Source organism: Rattus norvegicus, chromosome 1 (assembly GCF_036323735.1).
Source record: "Rattus norvegicus strain BN/NHsdMcwi chromosome 1, GRCr8, whole genome shotgun sequence".
NCBI lineage: Eukaryota > Metazoa > Chordata > Mammalia > Rodentia > Muridae > Rattus > Rattus norvegicus.
The window spans coordinates 54,524,907-54,545,631 of NC_086019.1; the positions used below are offsets into that span (position 1 = coordinate 54,524,907).

The 20,725-nt window shown below is 45.3% G+C and overlaps 1 protein-coding gene across 11 annotated transcripts in view; it reads right to left on the reverse strand.

Annotated features, from left to right (window-relative positions):
* The window catches only part of Pde10a (phosphodiesterase 10A), a 452,326-nt gene that overhangs the window by 211,564 nt on the left and 220,037 nt on the right, over nt 1-20,725 (reverse strand). For 2 of the 11 annotated variants that reach the window (XM_063272590.1, XM_063272582.1), the window contains exon 3: nt 6,841-6,933. The exons of the other annotated variants lie outside the window; for them this stretch is intronic. In XM_063272590.1, the coding sequence (XP_063128660.1) occupies nt 6,841-6,933 (93 nt within the window). The remainder of the gene's footprint in view (nt 1-6,840; nt 6,934-20,725) is intronic. 11 annotated transcript variants of the gene reach the window in all.

The following is a 20,725-nucleotide window of genomic DNA, read 5'->3' on the forward strand; positions in this document are numbered from 1 at the left end:
ATGGTATACCGTGGCAGTTAAAAGACTGCTGTGGGTGTTGGTCCTTGCCCCCTACTTTATCTGAGATGAGCCTGTGAGGTGAGCTTTCAGGGACTGCTTTGCCTCCACCTCCCTGACTGCCCCAGGAGCACAGGGATTGCGATGTGCACTGTGACCTGTGCCTGCTCCTGATGCTCTCATGTTTCCTGAGAAATCTAACTCAGCGCCTTGCATTGCACAGAGAGAGCTTTAACCATGGAGCTTTCCCAGCTCACAGATGCAGATGCTGATCACACACGATCGCCAGGGCACACTGTCAAGTGAGGAAAGCAAGATGAAAATAGTGACTGGATGGGGCGAGCTTCGAAAAGAGAGGAACACCATCAGCCATGTTTGTATGCAGTGTGGAAACAGCTTTGGGAAGGCCAGGAAACAAACGGTGCATTCTCTCTCTCTCTCTCTCTCTCTCTCTCTCTCTCTCTCTCTCTCTCTCTCTCTCATGTGTGTGTGTGTGTGAACAGATGGCTCTGTTGTAAAGTGGTAGGTGTAGGAGTGAGACTTCTTAAAGTATGTCTTTTTATATTGTTTTCATTTCAGATCATAAATTTTAAACGTTTCTAAAATTCTTAAGTCATGTGTTAGATGAAAAACAGAAACAAAGACCAAAAACAGACTCCACCATTGGCACAGTTTCTGCAGGACCTGCCTGGGATGTGTGCAGAACTGATCAAGGCATTACGATGAGGTGTCAACCTAGGTGCTACCTCTTATTGGCTGCACTGCTTTGGTCCAGTCACATGATTTGGGCTAGTTTAGCCTCAGTACCTTTAAAATAATAGAACTCTCTCTCCATCTGTGTGTGTGTGTGTAATATATACATATGTGTATGCATGTATATATACAGTAGAATTCTCTCCATATGTGTATATATATACATATATATATGCATACACACACTTATGTGGATAAAGTATATATATAAGCACACATATATGGAGAAAGTATATATATGCACACACATATATGTATACATCATATACATGTATGTATACACATATAGATGCATATGTATGGAGAGAGAATATATAGAATATATATACACATTTATGAAAAAGTATATATACATATATGGAGTATATATACATTATAAAGAGAATATATGTATATATATATAGAGAGAGAGAGTATATATACATACACTCATATACATATAAATGAAGAGAGTTCTATTATTTTATATATGTGTGTGTATATAAACGAAGAAACTATACACACATTTCACACATTTTAACGGTTAAATGAGGTAATGTCTTCTGGTGCTTAACCTGCAGCATGCAATCAATGTCTGGAGACTGTGCAATGTCTTCTTACACACAGGGATGCGTCTCAGTTCTTCAGTGGAAGCCATAGATAGCACTGACCTCCTCTTTCCTATACATTTAACCTATGATAGCTTAATTCATAAAGGCATGCAAAACGTGTTCTAATTTCCCCTTTGGTCACATGGCAAGCTGAGGCTTTTCATGCTGAAGCTCTCCCCTCCACACCCCCCGCCACCACCCCCTGCTCCCCATCTCTCTGTGTACCACCACCTCCCACTTCACATCAGTGCTGAGTAGCTTTGGCCCAAGCCCCAGTCAGCCACTCTGCTGGGATGACTAACTGCCCATAAAATGGCCTGCTTGCCTCTACATGGTTTCCTTCCAATAGGAAACGGACTGTCTTCAACGTTGGACTGCTCAGCCACTGTTTTTTGGGCCATTTCTCTGTGATGTTTACAAGCACCTCTTGGGGACTGCTGCTGTTCTTACTGGCCTGGGATCTGCTTCCCTTGACCTCACGGGATAGCGTACATACACCAACCCAGTGAAATGAACACTCTGACCATGACACTTCATGATGAAACCCTGTGAAGCTCATGGTGCTCCTGGGCCAAGTACAAGCCCTTCAGCGTGCTTCAGAGGATTTTGGGAAGCGCTCCAGCCTTATCTCCCAATAAACAGGGCTCCCAGCTATTCAGAACTGCTCTTGGTTCCCTGAGTGTGTCTCTAGACACTCCCCTCAGCCCTTCTGAGTCACTGCATTCTGCCCCCTCCTCCCTTAACCTGGCATGATGACTGATTCCATGGGTCAGTTCAACTGCATTGTGGGCTAACCAGATACATGGTCAAACTGAACTCTAGGTGAGTTTGTGGAATTCCAAGATGGGATTAACATCTGAATCCTCGATCCCATCTCCTGAGGGGAGCAGATGTCCTCCCTAACATCATTAGCTCGGCTCAACCTCCACGCTGGCATGAATTCTCTAGCCATTCTCTTCTTTAAGTCTCCAACTCTCAGAATACAGATCATAGGGCTTCTCAGCCCTTACAGTTGTATAAAGGAAGTCTTACTTTCCAACACACACACACACACTCACACACATATACTCATATACATATATACACAACATACATACATATACATACATACTCATACATATACACTCATACACACATATACCCACATATACCCATATACATGTACACATATATACTCACACACAGACATATGTATATACAGCCATATGCATATACACACATACGCACACACACATACTCATACACACACATATATACTTACATACACACAGACATATACCTATGTGCATAATATACCCATACACATGTACCCATATACAAACACATTCACACATTGACACATTCATATGCAGGCATACACATATACACACGTGCAAGCACAGTCACACACATATATACATACATATACATATACATTCATACAAACACAGTCATACACACAAAAACACACATACACACATACATGCATATACACATTCATACACACACATACAGAATGTGTACTGTGTGTGTGTGTGTATGCATGTGTGTATGTGCTCTCTATGCTGTTGGATGACCCTGACAAAATATATCTGCCTCCTTCAAATATCCCTAGCAGCTCTTCTCTGAGCCCCCACCGCAGGCCACCCTCTGAACCTGGCCTCCCAACCCTGCTCTCACATACAGCTCTGAAGTGGCCCAGCCACACGCATCCTGTTCCATTAGCTTACCTGAGGCGGGGGCGGGGGGTTAGAACTGCACAGGTCTTTTTGATTTTTTTTTAAAAAAATCATTTTATCTGTGCTTTTAAAGCAAGCACTGGGTGCTTAGTGAATTAATGAATTTTAATTGGCTCCCTTATTCTCTTTGGATGCGCGCTCAATGAACAGATAAGCAGACAGCTTGTGTCATCTCTTGAAGCCTTTACAATGAATCATCTCCTGAATAGATGCTTATGCTCTGAAACTTAAAAGAGATTCTTTTAAAAGGTGCTTTGTTAATAACAGCCCACCCTCAGATATATAGATTTGGTCCCTGTAACAGTTCAAGGAGCCACCCTAATGACAGCAAGGTAGGGGACATTGAGGCGAGAAGATAATCCGTTAGTGCCAGATTCACCAATAAGCAGCGGCTTCAGAGAGCTGTGGCAAAACTAAATAGGACCCTGAAGGGCCGAGGGAGCATGCTCAGACCTTATGTTCAGTCTGACCATACCAGATGCAATGACATCAGCCAAGGGCTTGGCTTGCCACTGCTCAGGGTAAAGAAAGAAGCAGAAGCCTTTTCAAGTCTCTCAGTATCTGGAAAGGATGTAGTTACATGGCTGGCACTCTAGCAGATGTCTCCACCACCATGACCTCAGCCTCTTGGTCACTGGTACAGTGGCCATCTTCATTCACTGGTATCAGATGCTGTGAAAGTCAGCTTCTGGGCCTCTGTCCTCTCTGCCTGCCTGTGTCCAAACCCCAAGGGGCTACACTCTGTCAGCAGCTGAGTTTCTCCTCCAACCCTCAGCCAGAGGTCATTTCCCTGGCAGTGACAATATACAGAGCAGAGCCAGCCCTGCCCACCATGGGTGACAGATGTGTTTAGGCGGAAAGTGACAATTAGGAGTTCCCTAGACATTTTTTGGTCATATAGTATCCAGTCTTCTGCCAGTTTCTAATACAATAAAGACTCTCATGTAGAAGAAAGGTGTCATCTAACACACACAGGAGCAGTAGAAGCCGTGGTTTATTTCCAGGCTTCAAACAAATCCACAATGTGCATGGACTGGATATGGCCAAAGCATTTGCATTTAGCACAAAGCTGCCCCTCCCGCACCTGCTACACACAGAGATGACACAATAGGTCTATGTAGCCATCAGTGGTGTGAAGGATCTGTCAGTTTCTACGTGAGCTGTTCAATTTTAGGCATCATCATGCCCTCTTGTTTAAGTACTAGTCAGTGACATATGGGCTCACTGGCTTCATTGATGTGGGTTCATTCTTGATTTCTATATCATGTCTATAGACGTGGTTCAGACATTTGTTCATATTGGCTCTGGGGCTATGGGATGAAATGATTTGTCTAAGAAGGGTTAGAAATTGAGGATCACTGGACACGGTGGCACATACCTCTAACCCCAGTGCTTGGGAGGCAGAGAGAGGGGCATATCCCTGGGACTTCAAAACCTACACATGGTCTATATAGTGAACTCTAAGCCAGTCAGGGCTATTTAGTGAGAGTCTGTCTCAAGCCTTTTACCCTACCCAAAGAATATGAATGGCAGGAAAGGACATCTACTACTCCTCAAGGCCACTGTGGTTCTCTATTATTCACTGTAGCTGTGGCTTAAGGCATATTAAGCATTAGGATATAGGAGTGTATGTATCTGAGAGATACTCGCTAACCTAACAGACAAATTGCATTTCTCACATCTCAGCACAAATGACTGTGCACCTCTTTGCAGGCACCAAGGGGTGCAGGAATGACCCGCTCAAGTTCATCCTGATGGGTAAAATGAGACTATCAGGGGTTGCTGATAAAGTGTCCATAGCTACAAACAACACCTCCCCAGTGCCACTAACCCTGCCTACCAGGGTCCTGTTTAGGGTAGCATTATGTCTGCAGCCAGGTCCAGAGTGCTGCCTGCTGTCAAAGTAGCAGACGTGACCAAAGGCTCGGTCAACAGAGGACACAATCAAACCAGACTCTGACTTTGTCCTCCCTAGAGATTCTGCTGCTCTTGGACTATACTGCCCAACTATGACAAGGATGTCTTGTCTTACTACAGTCCGACATGCTGAGTACCAAAGCATGCATGGCTTTCAGCAAGATGGAGTCAACTAGGAGGCAAATGTCTTCCATTCTTCCCATAAATGCTCTAAGCCATCTTTAAAGTCTCCCCCAACCCCCAAATTCATGACTTCTAGTTTCAAGTAAATACCTTTAGTAGATAAAAATAAAAATGTTACACAAAATCATGACATAACTGGGTACAAATATGTTAGTGATATGTAACTCAAGACACACTAAACATAACCCAATCCAAACTAATTCTGCTTCATCCATTGAAGGCCTTCCTTTTGGGGAATTAGCACTTGGGTCTGTCCCATCACTTACAAAGACGAATGCACCAATCACAGGAGGGAATATATTAGCCTAACATCACACCCGCCACCTCCAGTCCAATACTTAAACCATGTTCAGGTTGCTATATAACACATATATAAGAAAGATCAATCTGCAAGGTTGGGAAGGAAGGGGGTGACTTGAGGAACAGAATCCATGAGCCACAGAAGTTGGCAGAGGTATTGTCTATAGACAGGTTTCTCGTCACTGTGATCTAATACCTGCCAGGAACTAAAAGGAAGGAAAAATTTATTTGGGCTCAGAGTTCCCAGGACTCTGTCTATTGTCACTCATCCGCACACTTAGGCTGAGTGACAGGCAGTAAATCACAGTAGATCACGGGATAGTACAGTGGATCATGAGATATCACAGTAGATTGCAGGATATCACAGTGGATCATGGGATATCACGTAGATCACAAGAAATCACATTGGATCACAGGTTATCATAGTAGATCACAGGATATCATAGTGGGTCACAGGATATCATAGTGGATCACCAGATATCATAGTGGGCCACAGGATATCACAGTAGATTGTAGAATATCACAGTAGATCACAGGATATCACAGTGGTGGGAGCACAGGTCAAGGAGGGGCATTTTTAAATCACTGGCTGATAGGAAGGGAGCAGCTGACAGGAAGGGAGCAACTGACAGGTAAGGAACAGGCAAAAGACACCTGTGAACCCTTCTGTCAGTCCCCCACATCTTCTAGGGAGGCCTCTCCTAAATTTTCCCCAGTCTCCCAAGTTAGCACAACCAGCTGGATACCAAATGCTCAAAACATGAATCTGTGGGGACATTTGTGGTTGACATTCTAACACTGCCCTTCACCTCCAAGTCCCCAAGTGTTCCACAGCAATGATCTGTGAGGCAGGAGACCTGCTTGCTCTTTCTTATACCTGAGCAACGCTGAGGAAGCCACTCCTCTGTGGCCCTAGTTTCCTCATCTGCTCCACCGTCCTCAGAGAACATATGAAGCCCAAGCTCCTATCTAACAGTAGGCTTCTATGAGTCAAAAGTATTCACCCAAGAAGGTTTTCTTTTGTTGGAACTACCAGGGACAGGCAACAAATGAGGAAGGAATTTAGGTGGGAAAGAGAAGATGCAGAATTAAAACACAACACAAGTAAAACAAGCAAAACCACTGACATGAACCAAAGTACTCATAGAGCAACACCAGTATTAACCAACTGGGCAACTCCCTTGAGTTTCCATAGCCCCCAACACAGTCAATGATGGGGCTCCCCCTCCTCCTCACCCCCCAAGGGTAACATGTTTATCTAAAAAGGAAGTCAATGGAAAACTACATTTATTTTACAGCCACACTTCTGTAACGCATTCTCTGGTAAAGTGAACAATTTTTCTACACAGAGACACGAATGAGACTTTTTCCAGGAGACAAACCCATGCATAATGCGAGGCGTGAGTCACTTGCTGACTTCCTGCGTGGCGGCGTATGGAACTCCTTGCCAAGTTCCCCAGTGGAACCGGTGGAACCTATTGAAATAAAAATCCATTTAAAGGCTCTGGAAACAGTCCTGGAAGCAAACAGCTAAGGAGAAAACATTTATTCAAAAAAAAAAAAATCTAGCGAAGTGTGGGATAAGAGCACCACTCCATGAGACAGTCCTCTGCCTTCAGCTCAGCGAGGGGAAGACGCCAGATCAATGGTTGAAACCAAGAACAAGCTCCCCTCCCCCAGGCCAACAACAAGCTCCCCCTCCTCAAGCCAAAGACATAAGACCCCTCTCTGGAGATCGAGAATAAGAACCAAACTGACCCCCAAAATATTCCAAGACTGCCTCACCCTCAGACTCTTTTTTCCCCAGGTCTCTAAGAACAAGCTACCCTCAAGCCAAGATCATAAGCTTCCTCTTTCTACCTCAGACTAAAATCTGTTATTCCATCATGCTAAGGTCATAGAAGCCCTAACTCCCAGACAGGGCTCAACATGGGCGCTCTTCCCCATAAAATCAAGAACACTCAGGAAAGATGGCTTTCTTCCAGGACCAGTAGTAGGACCTCTCTCTCTCTCTCTCTCTCTCTCTCTCTCTCTCTCTCTCTCTCACACACACACACACACACACACACTCCACCCACCAGATGCCTGTAGCTTCGGCCAAGGCCACTCAAAAGGTGGGGCTCTCCTCTTCTGCTCAGACTACAGACGCAGGTTCAGCCTTGAGAATGACACACAGCCCACACCATAGCCCTAGTCAGTGCTCCCAACTGTGAGAAACATGGTTCTGCATCGGAGAGGCAAGCCAAGGACGGGGTACCCACTATCCAATTATCCAAGCATGGGCAATGACACAGCAGGCAGAACCACCGTGAGGGCTGAGAGAATATCCAATGCAGACCCTTCAGAAATTCCCTCCAAGGAGCCAAAACGTGATCAGATTGTTTTATAAAGCAACTTATACTGCCAGGAGATTATGAAAAAGAATTCCAGCCATCAGCCAGCCAGGCAGTTAAAAGGACTCAGTGGTCATGTACAAAGAAAAGAGAGTCCCGCCACACCACCGTCACCAGAGTAGCACGCTGGAAGCGGTCCCTCCCTGATGAGCAGCTTCAGAAGTATAACCCAGTGTGCAAGCAGGGGAGGGCAGATCTCCTTTGAAATAATACAGCCAGCAATTAGCTAAATAAATCAGCAAGTGGTGATCACAGAAGCCATGGTAAGAGAGAGGACTGGTACTTAGGGCTGCTATACATTAGCCAAAGTGTCCCATATCCAACAAAGAATAATTAATACACAAAGGAAAGCAAGATATCCTGATGGGTAAGGTACAAAAGCAAGCAGATGGCAAAGTCTGCTTCCAGGGGGTTCCTGAATGTTAGATCAATGTGGAATATACCGTGTACACTAGCAATAACAAATGTGCTGGAAGGAGTGAGAGAAAGCAAGATCACTTATGTAAGACTAAGTGTAGTTAAGGAAAAGAAGGCTTAAGAAGGAAAATGGGCTAGGTAGGGAGATGGCTCAGTGGTATGCGTACTTCCTTACAATTATGAGGCCTGGAGCTTAAATCCCCATTGCTGCAAATCTGAGGACCTGAGTTCAAATCCCCAGCACTGACATAGAAGCCTATCTGGGCTGTGTGTGCCTGTAACCCCAACATGGTAAGAGACAGCTAAAACAAACTGATCTGGCCACCCAGCCTAATAGAAATTTGAGCTCTCAGTTCAGTGAGAGACTTTGTCTCAAGGCACCGAGGCGGGAACCTGCTATTTTACTCTAGCCTCCATGTGGTAAGTGCATGGTACACTCAGATGCACACTGTCATGTGTGCAGCTGACACACACACACACACACACACACACACACACACACACATGCATATACTACAAAATAATGAACAGCTTAGATAACATTATAACATCAAGTAGAAAGATGTCCATATATAAAGTAGAAGTTACACAAAGGAGACAAGTGATAATTACCAAGATAAAAAAGTACAGTAACTGAGTCAAAGCTCAGCAGAACTCATGGGCTAAAGCAAAAGAGAATGATCGAGTTTGACAGAAACTAAACAGGTGAAAACAGAGAAAAAATAGAATAACTGAAAAGGCAGGCATGGTGACACGCTCCTTTGATCCCCACACTTGGGAGGCAGATCTCTGAGGTGGAGGCTAGCCTGGTCTACAAATCAAGTTCCTGGACACCCAGGCTACACAGACAAACCCTGTCTCAAAAACAACAACAAAAACAAAAAACCCAAAACAAACAAGCAGAGCTTCAGAGAAAAAAATCAAATAAAAATAATGATTAAAAGCTTCAAATTAACTTAAAAAAAAAAGTAAATCTGGGAACTCCATCAACTCTGTGAATGATGAAATGAAAGAGGACAGGAAGATAGGTCAGTGAAGAAGGTTAAACTCAGAGACATGGAGAGAAATGGTGGAGGAGCAGAAGTGGAATCAGCAGCGGACTTCTCAGCAGAAGTCAGGGGCTTCAGATCAGCAGAGAAAGCACAAAGTGCCAAGGGGGAAGACTTAGTCACCCAGATCCAACAAAGCTAAAGTAAAAACCAAAAAGATAAACAATAGAGATGTCCGATGGTGGCCAATCTGACAAAAGAAGTTCTCCACGCTGAAGGTTGGTTACCCCAGACTGCAATTCAAATTGACATGAACAAGTGGGTCCAGCATGTGGGCATGAACACTAAAAGCACTGCACTAAGAGGAATAAGCCGGGCACTTAGAAACAAATAAACCACACTCTACTTATATAAGACGAAGTGTGGTTTATGGAGGAGGAGACCTGACTGGTTGTCTCTAAGGCTGGAATGAGGGGCAGTGGGTAATGTTTGATGGGACCAGATGTTCAGCTGGGAAGATGAAATACCCTGGCGTGGATGATGGATAGTGACTGTTGCATAAGAACATGAATGAGCTCACCTCGATAGAGCTCAGAGACAATATCAAGCCATGTTACATATGTTTTGTCAGAGAGAGAGAGAGAGAGAGAGAGAGAGAGAGAATTTGGTTTCTGTCAGCCCTTAGCATGGTTACCTCAGAGTGTTTCTATTGAACTTCTCATGCATTGGTCTCATAACATGAACTCAGTCCCTCCTTTAATCTCTCATCTTTCTGCTATGAAACAAACGAAGGTTATTTCCTCATGGGTTAGGTAAAAAAAAATAATGACATGAATTCTTCCCCTAGACATCAAAAGAGTCTTCAATACTTAGGCGAAAGGCTCTTGGCTGCTGTGGTGCAGGCAGTCACAGAAGCAGGGCCTCTGAGTTCTGCCTACTGAGTCTTCTGTCTCTATAGACATATTATGCTACAGTAGATTCTGGTGTCTTCCCCAGTGGATACTACTTGTACACAGAAGCCTGTAAAAGGTCAGCGTACAAAGAGAAGGCAGGTATCCCAGGCTGAAGCCACACAGAGGAAGTCCTGTTTGTGATCTTACATCTGAGAAGTGATTTAACAGAACAGAACCTGGGGCTATCTGAAACCAGACAATGAGAAGAAATTAGGAACTCATTCATGAATTGAAAAATCTGCTTTAGAAGGTATCACCCCTCCATGATGTAGAGATTAGTAAAGGAGAAGTAGATGAACAAACGATAATGAGTGGCACAGAAAGCAGAAAGCCAATGATAGACATAAATTACACTAATCGTAAATGGGCTAGAGATCCAATCAAATGGCATAGATTGTTGGACTAGATAAAAAACTGTGACCATGCTTCATGAAGGCACAAAGAGGAACATTTTAAAATGAAGGGGCTGATCCACCCAGAGGATATAATTAATATAAACATGTGTGCATTTAACAAAAAAAAAGGACATGAAAATACTGGAAGAGACCTTGATAGTCATGAAAAGACAGAATCACTTCAATGGCCACTGGATTGAACTTCTACATCTGGTTTCAATAATGAGGAGCCTTAGAACCTTCCAGAAGAGAAGCTGTCATTTCACCCTTGTGTGACTTTTTCTCTTGGATGGAAGAGGAAACTGGCATACTATTGGCTTTGTAGATATAGATAAGCAGAGGTCAAACAAGTGAGGTGAGTGTTTACTGGGCCAGGGCTGTTGGCAGAGCAGGTTTGGAAGTTGCTGAATAACCAACTTCCCATGCCAGAGATCCTCTGCATGATATACCTGCCTTTCAGTACTTGTGGGTTTGCTCTGAAGGTTTCAGTTAGCTGAGGTCAGCTGAGGAAGGACAGTTTTTTTTTTAATGGAAAAATCCCATAAAGAAATAATTCATACGTGTTAAGTGTGTGCCACTCTGAGCAACATAATTAAATTGTGTGGCATTGCCCTCCATCTCACCATAGACAAGAACTTCTCCTCATGGAGATTTTTTTCCACACTACCTACCTGCACTGTTACCTATTTAACAGCTGTCTTGGTTATCAGATGGACTTGAGTTACTATCAAACCACTGGGGTGGTACTCAGGTGACTTATTTTGAGTAATGACTCCAAGGTACATGAACAGCATGTTGGATACATGATATTCAGATATGTGAAAAAGAAGGAAGGAAGAGAGATAGGAGGGAGACAAAAGGGAAATGTAAAGTGCTGTCTTCATATAAACAAACAAACAAACAAACAGAAGAAAGTTCTTAATAGAGAAAGAAGAACAACTCTTTCCTGGGGGAGGGGTGTTCTGATCCTTGTTAAGAATGAACCGTCTACCAGCAAAACTGAGCGTGAATATATACAAAGGAACTAAATCTCTCCTAGTTTTATTGTCACACTTCAGAGTGCAAGCATGGTCGCCATGGTACATGGCAGATGCTAAACAGAGATGGAAAGCACCAAGCCACGGGGCCATGCTATAGTTTCACATGGCCATAGTGGCCTGGATACAACTCACCTGTGGATAAGGGGAAGCCTTGTACCCTGAAGGTCGTGGTGGCCTATTGAAATGCCTTGTGCACATTTTTAAAAAGAATAGCTAGGAGGATGTTCACTGTTGTGTGCCAGGACAGAAGGATACTATTTGTTAAGGAATAACCATTGCTGGGTTCAGAGGCCTGGCCACAACTCCCCACAGGAAGAAGAAGCTTGCAGAGCACCAGGTGCCCAGGATTAGCTGACAGCTGTCAACTCATAATTTTGAGATTTATGAATTACCCAGGCATATTTCTTTTGTTTTATGATTAGGTTCATAACAACAACAACAACCACCCTGACATGGCTGCCCATGGTTGTTTTTCTTTGTATTTCTTCAGAAGAACTCAGTACACTCTAGACACCAGGCACTACAATCTCAGAGGCCATATTCTTTCTGATATTATGTCGGGTCCTTTCTGAGGCTACAGAAGTCAAGGAAGCAGCTTTATTACCAGGGAAGTCCACATCTAGAAAAGAAGGGTGTGGACAACAGCAGATATAAAAATGGGATACTCTGGTATCCCAGATATGCAAGACAGCTCAGTGCTGTGGGGCTGAATTCATATCTGGATTTTTCTCTTAAGAGTATATGAGTCCTTCAAGATCAAGCTACCTTGAGTCAGGTCTTAAAGTTTGCGTGTGCCCTGAGGCAGCCCAGATGACACCCTGCCTCAAAAGGGATGTGCTCCAGCTGCAGTGAACAGCAAAAAAAAACTCGGGGAGGGAAAGGTTCTGCACATTTTTGAAGAATGGTCATCTATAACCCCTCATCTCTTTCTTCACCTCCTTCCCACAGGTGCAATTTTTAACCCATGATGAAGCCAGAGCTCATTACCAGATTGCCGTCAGTGAGCTTTCTGGAGAGCAGACATCATCACTGCCCCCCACCCCCACCCCTAGGGCTGGATCCTAATCTCTGACGCAGAAGCACAGTGACGCAAGATGACACCCTGTCACTATGACCACACTGCTCTTCCAGAGGACACAGTACATTACAGGTGTGACCATGAGGGAGAGGGGCTTTTTAACACTGTAGGAATCCATCCAGAGGCACTTAAGATAACTAAAAATCAGCTTCTTTGGGGTAGGAGAGGGACAGAAATGGCAGCTACCCTTGAGAGGTTTACAATGAAGGGTGTGGGGCACATGGACCATGCCACGAGAGGAACTAGAATTAAATTGGTGAAGTAGAACATGGTCAAACCCTGGAAATTTCAAAACTTGAGATCAGTAGGAGTGGAATTAGTTCCCTCCCAGTTTCCATGTCTGCCTGGGGGCATGTAACCAGATGACCCCCAACCAAGTGGTCACTGTCAGTCAGTCACCCAACACACCCAATGAGGCATTTCAGTACCTTAGCTTTCAGATTTCTCAACCACAGACTCATAACTACAATGAGTGTTAGCAGGGGATATATGGCAAACCCCTCTGCTTGCCTTTTCACAGATCTGATGGTTGCTATTGCCAACCTCACAGAATCTGGGATCGCCCAAGAGACAAGATTCCACAAATATCAGCCATTGAAGGATTTTTAGATTAGGTTGGCCTCTGAGTGTGCTTGTGAGGGATCATCTTGATTAGGTTAATTTGGGGCTCAAGACTCACCCTTAAAAATGGCAGCATCTCTTTTCGCTGCTGTGTCTGCAGCCAAGAGTATGCTCGGGTTTGCCTCTAATGTCCTCTACTGTGGTAGAAAGAAGGTCTGGTTGGACCCCAATGAGACCAAGGAAATTGCCAAAGCCAACTCTTGTCAGCAGATCAGAAAGTTGACCAAAGATGGGCTGATCATCCTGAAGCCTATGCTGTCGGTTCCTGGGCTCGCTGCTGGCAAAATACCTTGACCCGATGGAAGGGCAGGCATATGGGCATAGGGAAGTGGAAGGATACTGCCAACAGTTGGATGCCTGAGAAGGTGACCTGGGTGAGAAGGATGAGGATCCTGCACCGGCTTCTTAGGAGATACCAGGAATCTAAGAAGGTGGACCACCATATGTATCACAGCCTGTCCCTGAAGGTCAAAGGGAATGTATTAAAAAACAAGAGGATTCTTGTGGAGCAGATCCACAAACTGAAGGCAGACGAGGCCCACAGAAGCTACTGGCTGACCAGGCTGAGGCTTGCTGTTCGAAGCAAGAGAGCTCGAGGAGGAGCGCTTCTAGACTAAGAAGAGATCTTCAAGACTCTGTCCAAGGAGAGAGACCAAGAAATAAAGCTTCCCTCATGTCTGTATATAGTGGCCTGGCTGTGGCCTCATGTGGATCAGTCATCATAATAAAACAAGAAAAGAAAAAAAAAAAAGAAAAGAAAAGAAATAAAACAAGCCTTTGCCCCACTCCCCAAAATGGCAGTACAATCCCTGCCTGGGGTACCACAGTAGAGGAAGCCAGCTGATCATTCTTCAATGTGAATATAATGTGACCAGCTGCCCCTCCTACTTGCTACTGTCACTTTCCTGCCACGACATAATGAACCCTCCAAATGTGAGCCAAAATAACCCCTCTTGCTCCTACATTGTCATGGAAACTGAAAAATTAGTTAATAGACTAGATATTATGCAGCATCTCTCAGTGGACACATTGTACTCATTCCAACAACACCACCCCACCCTACTGAAAAGAAGACTGTACTGGGTTGCCAAGTGTGGTTTGAACAGGTATTGGCTCATGTTTTTGAATGCTTGGCCCATAGGGAGTGGCACTATTAGGAGGTACGGCCTTGTTGGAGGAGGTGTGGCGTTGTTGGAGGAGGTGTGGCCTTGTTGGAGGAGGTGTGGCGTTGTTGGAGGAGGTGTGGCCTTGTTGGAGGAGGTGTGGCCTTGTTGGAGGAGGTGTGGCCTTGTTGGAGGAGGTGTGGCCTTGTTGGAGGAGGTGTGTCACTGTGGAGGTGGGAATTTGAGATCTTAAATGCTCAAGTTCTTCCCAGTGTGGAATCCAGTCTCCTGTGGATCAAGATGTAGAACTCTCAGCCCCTTCTCCAGCACCACGCCTGCCTGCACACACACTGCCTTGCTTCCCACCACAAGGATAATGGACCGAACCTCTGAAAGTGTAAGCTAGCCTCCATTAAATGTTGTCGTTCACAGTCATTGTGATCATGGTGTCTCCTCAGAGCACTAGGGCACTGACTCAGATATCCAGGGCAGGGTCTCACTTTGTTTGCAGTCTGATGGATTCCTTGTCTCATTGCTGGGATGAAATAGTCAACAAAAGCAGCTCGAGGGAAAACTCGAAGTCTGTAGATGCAGTTCATCATGGTGGGAAAGCCTAACAGTGAGAGCACCAGGTACCTCACCTTGTGTTCTCAGGCAGGAAGCAGAGAGCAGAGGGATAGATGCTGCTGCTCGGCTGACTTTCTCCATTTCCTCTCCTTTCCTTTTTTTTTTTTAATTCAGTCAATGATTCGGCCCCCAGGATATCCACATTCAGGGTAGGTGTTCTGTCCTATTAAGACTATCTAAATACATCTGAGAGACACACTAAGAAACATCTTCCAGAGGATTTGAAGTCCATTACGTTGACAATGAATATTGGTGATCATACCTGGTCAATTCTTTGTAACTAGACAGATGGGTATGACAATTGTGTCTGCCGGCATACCTCAGCCTTTGCAGTCTAGTCCCACACCTGAATCTGGGTCAACTCAAAATTTGGGTGAGCTCTAAAGCTGGTGTGAGGATCTGAAAATGGTTGGCACAGGGAATGGACTATTAGGAGGTGTGGCTTTGTTGGAGGAAGTGTGTCATTGTAGGCACGGGCTTTAGATCCTCATCCCAGCTGCCTAAAAGCCAGTCTTCTCCTAGCAGCCTTCAGATGAAGATGTAGAACTCTTTCTTTCAGCTTCCCCTGCACCATGCCTACCTGGACACTGCTATGTTACTGCCTTGATGATAATAAACTGAACCTCTGAACCTGTAAGTCAGCCCCAATTAAATGTTGTCCATATACAAGTTGCCTTGGTCATGGTGCCTGTTCACAGCAGTAAAGCCCTAACTAAGACAGATGGATTCAAAGTGAACCTAAGAAAAAGAAACATGGAGACTGGTCTGAAGGGCCCTTTCAATGACAGAGATAAGAGAAATTGCCCATTTGAATGCTCAGAAATCCTGCCAACTCTAAGTTACTCAGAAATGATACTGCCTCTATCAATACTCTTGGCCTTGGGTACAAAACAGTAGAGCATGACCCAAGCTTCCAGAGACCTCCCATCTCCACCTAGACCCTGAGGCACTTTATCTCTGTCACCCTGTTCCTTCTAGACATGGCATGTGGCATAGCAGCATATAGGTCTGAGGGCCAGAGAGGGCTATGAGCCCCTCTGTCTTTCTAGCCCCAGGGTTTCTCTGTCACCAGAGTGAGGATGTGACCTTTCAAATCCATGAAACACATCGCCACAGTAAAAGGATGCAACTTGAAGCTGTAGGCCTCCTCCTATCCTGGAACACAAAGCTTCTAGATCTTTCTCCCCCCCCCCCCCACATTTTTTGTTGTTGTTGTTTCTGGGCTATAGCACTCATATCCCTAGGCAGTGGTGTGCACTCACTGAGGAATAAGACAGGCTAGAGCATCACATTCAGCCATGTAGCTCCTCCCAGAGATCCTGTGTGTACTTGGGAGCTGGCTCAAATCCACAGGCTTGGGGCCAGAACAAACTGTGGGTGTTGTTGGCTACCGTCCTTGAACAATCCCCACAGCCAGCTGAACATTCACACAGAGAGTCGGGCTTAGTAGGACTGACTTGTGCTACTCCACAGGAAGTGGCAAGTGTTCAGGGTAGGAACACTCAAGCAATGCCCTTCCAGGTAAGGTACCTGGTCAAGGTAACTGTAAGAAAAGCCAGCAGCAGAAGGGAGGACACCATTTATCAGAAGCCTTGGATTCCTTCATAGAGAATGTGTTAGTTACTTTTACTTGTATTGCTGTGATAAAACACCAAGACAATTTATAGAATGAACAATATTGAGCTTAGAGCTCCAGAGATAAAAGAGTTGATCACAGCAGCAGGCAGGCATGGTGTCTGGAGCAGGATGCCAAGGACTCACATCTGGAGCCACAAGCACAAAGTAGAGATAGCAAACAGTAGATTGGTATGCATCTTTAAATTTCTAAAGCCCGCCTCCAATGACAAACTTCCTCCAGCAAGGCCACGTCCCCAGAACCTCACCAAACAGTGTCACCAACTGGGGACCAAGTGTTCAAATATGTAAGCCTATGTGGGTGTTCTCATTCAAGTCACCCCACAGAGTCTCTTCTTAGGAGACTGTCTTAGTTAGGGTTTTACTGCTGTGGACAGACACCATGACCAAGGCAACTCTTATAAGGACAGCATTTAGTCGGGGCTGGCTTACAGGTTCAGAGGTTCAGTCCATTATCATCAAGGCAGGAACATGGCAGCATCCAGGCAGGAATGGTGCAGGGAGCTGAGAGTTCTACATCTTCATCTGAAGGCTGCTAGCAGAATACTGGCTCCAGGTAGCTAGGAGTAGGGTATAAAAGCCCACACCCACAGTGACACACCTACTCCAACAAGGCCACACCTCCAAATAGTGCCACTTGCTGGGCCAAGCATATTCAAACCATGGCAGAGACTTCACACAGAGTCATGTGCATTATCCTGTGGCGACCAAACTCCCTCTATCACTCCTGAAAGGACAGCAGGTGTTGGCCAACACGAGAGATATACAAAGGATGGTATTTCAGCAGCTAAAAGGTTCTATTGACTAGATTTGGTAACAGCAAATATCTTTTATGTGATCCACACAGTAAGAATAAGAAAAACAGAACCAGACAGGAGAGCAGAAGCATCTTTCTAGATTATATTTGACCTTCATAATCTGAAGTCATGATTGACTTCATTATCCAACTAGAAAACTCACAGTCACACCTTACACCCAGCCATGATAGTGGCCCATGAGTTTCTCTTTTACCTTGAACCCTCTTCTCCCTCATTGTTCATGTCTTCCACTTGTCTTGACAATTGAAAGGCTAACTCCCCTACAACACAGATTGTGCTGTCCTCTCATGTCCCATGTGTGCAAACACCCCCACCATAGTGCACACAGGCTCGCTTCTTCAGTGAGCATTTGTACCACCAGTATCCAGCATGCTGTGCTCCCAGAAGACACTGGGTAGCCATTGGTGAGTTGGATAACTGGTCAAAGTAAGGCTTTGGGAACCTGACTCTAATGATTCTACTTCTAAGACAGGTGACACTGTGAATGTAATGTCATCTCAGCTGTGGCCAACCAGCCACATGATTCATCTCATTAAGCACCTCAGTCAATGTGCCCAGGGTAATCTTCTCACCACAGCCAATACTCCAGCTCCATGCCCCTCTCCCCGACAGCTATCCAGGTAGTACCCAATGTTGTAGGCGGGACTCAGATTCATGTGAACAATCCTAAGACAGGACTGATTTTGACTTTGTTGTGCTTGCCTGTATCTTAGGTCATTTCCAGTTGTTGTGACAAAATGCCCTGACGAAGTTAGCTTAGGGGACGAAGGCTACAGTCTGTTGCTAAGGGAAAGTCAAATAGACAGGAACTCTAGGGGATTGGTCATATCACATCTATATTCGGGAGCTAAGAGTAATAAACATACACACACTAGTCCTCAGCTAGCACCCTATGTTCATACAGTTCAGCACCACAAAGCCAGAGCACTGCCCATACGCAGTCTTCCCATCTCATTTAACACAATTAAGAAAATCTCTCAGCCAAGCACAGTGGCACACGCCTTTAATTCTAGCACTCTGAGGCAAGAAGTGGGAAGATCTCTGAGTGTGAGGCCAACCTGGTTAACACAGGGATTTCTAGGCTAACCAGGGCTACATAGTGAGTCCTGTCTCAGAAGGAAGGAAGGAAGGAAGGAAGGAAGGAAGGGAGAAAAGGAGGGAGGGAGGGGAGAAAGGGAAGGGATGGGAGGAAAGGAAGAAAGGGAGGGGAGGAGAGGGAGATAGTAAGAGTTCTTGCAAGCATGCCCTCAGGTCAACCCCATCCAGACAATTCCTCATTGAGACTCTTCCTGGATGATTCTAGGTTATATCAGCTGACACTTAAAGCTGACCACCATACCCTGCAGTCTAGCTTGGTCCTGAAAGAAGATTAATCTTCAAAAACACCTTCTGAACAAAAGAATAAAAGAAAAACATTTATAGTTAAAATAATCTATATGGCAGAACTATGGTGCATCAAATGTGGCAGAAAGTACATAGACCTTGGATGGAAATGAGAGGAGGAGGGGAAGGGGGGAGGGGGGAAGGGAGCGGGAAATTGATTGAGATTGATTTAGCTCCAGATCTAGACTGTGATACCCCATTGTCAGTCTCTAGGGAAGGCTGAGAAGGGAATGCTAGACTCTTGTGCATGCACATGCACATGGCAGCTGTGCACTGCTATGTGCCCCTGGAAAAACAGAGACAGCCACACTCCAGAGGACTGCTGACATGTGAAGGCTGGTTCATTGATGAGTGTTTATATTTTCGTGGTCTCTTTTCTGTTGCTGTGATTACGTATCCTGAGATAGACATTTAAAAGAGGCTCACAGTTCCCAGACTCCAGTCCATCAGAGAGAAGAAGCCACAGTAGGGGAACCTGAGAAAACTGGTCACATCACATCCATAGTGAAGAGCAGGGAGCCCAGAATCTATCAAGTTTGCTGTACTCAGCTCCCTTTCTCCACTCCGTACAGTTCAGACTTCCCAGCTCTGGGGCTGGTCCTGCCCACAGATAAGATGGATCTCCATGCGTTAATTAACTTCATCAAGGTAATCCCTCACAGACATTCTCAGAGGCTGATCTGAATCTAGACAGTCCTTCATAGGCAAGCCCAGAGACCTTTCCCCAATAGCCAAAGTCCACAACTAATGCTACCACGGCTGTGCCTGGGTCTGTAGATGAGCAAAACATTGAATTCTGAAAGGCAAGACCAAGTCACCCAAAAATATGTTCTCAACTGGCCAACAAGAACCCCCCCACCCCATGATGTCACTGTGGTAAGCATGGAGGAGCGTCCCAGGTTCCTCCATCCTGTGTCCACTAAGCAGCCTCTGCCTGTGTTGGCTTCCTAGATGTCTCAACATTGGGTTGTGTCCCAAGCAGCACAGATGAGTGCCCCGGTCCCTAGATGTGGATCTTCACAGTTGTCAATCACGATTCATGTTCTGATGAATTCATGACTTCCAAAAGCCTAGTTCCTAAATCTGTAAGTTAAGGCTAGGGGTTAGACCAGAACAAAAACCAAAGGACCCAATGAACCTAAATCAAAGACAAGGACCTTTCCCTTTCCCCTACCACTCCCAGTCTACTGACACTCCTTAGCAACATTATTAATATTTTTCTTCCATTAAGGCTCCAAAGATCAAAATGTGGCTTAGTCTGTAGAATACTTAGCATACACGATGCCCAGGGCCCATACCCAGCACTGCATAAAACAGAGTGATGGTCTACGACCATAATCCCAACACGCGGAAGGTGGAGGCGGGAAGATCAGAAGTTCAAGGTAAGCCTTCGTTATGTAGTGGATTTGAGCCCCCCTCCCCCCAGATACTGCTTCAACAGTAACACCAACACCACCACCACCACCACCAACACCACCACCACCACCACCAACACCACCACCACCACCAACAACAACAACAACAACAACAACACCTTCAAAGGCTGTTGTTTCTGGGAGCCTCTAGGAAGCCAAGGCAAAGAGGAAGTCTTTGATGCATCTCTGCCAGCTCAGCATTATTTGGATGCATGTCTGCAAGACTGTCACTCTCAGCATGCCTCAAGCACAGCCATTCCAGGCCCCACTCCCACTCTAAGCCTCCTCATTGTAACAACACCATACAGGGCAGAAGCACAAAGCAGAGTCTACCCAGAGGGACCCTGTGTCTTCCAGCACAGTCACTCTCTGGTCTGCCAAGGATTTCCTTCTTGGGTGC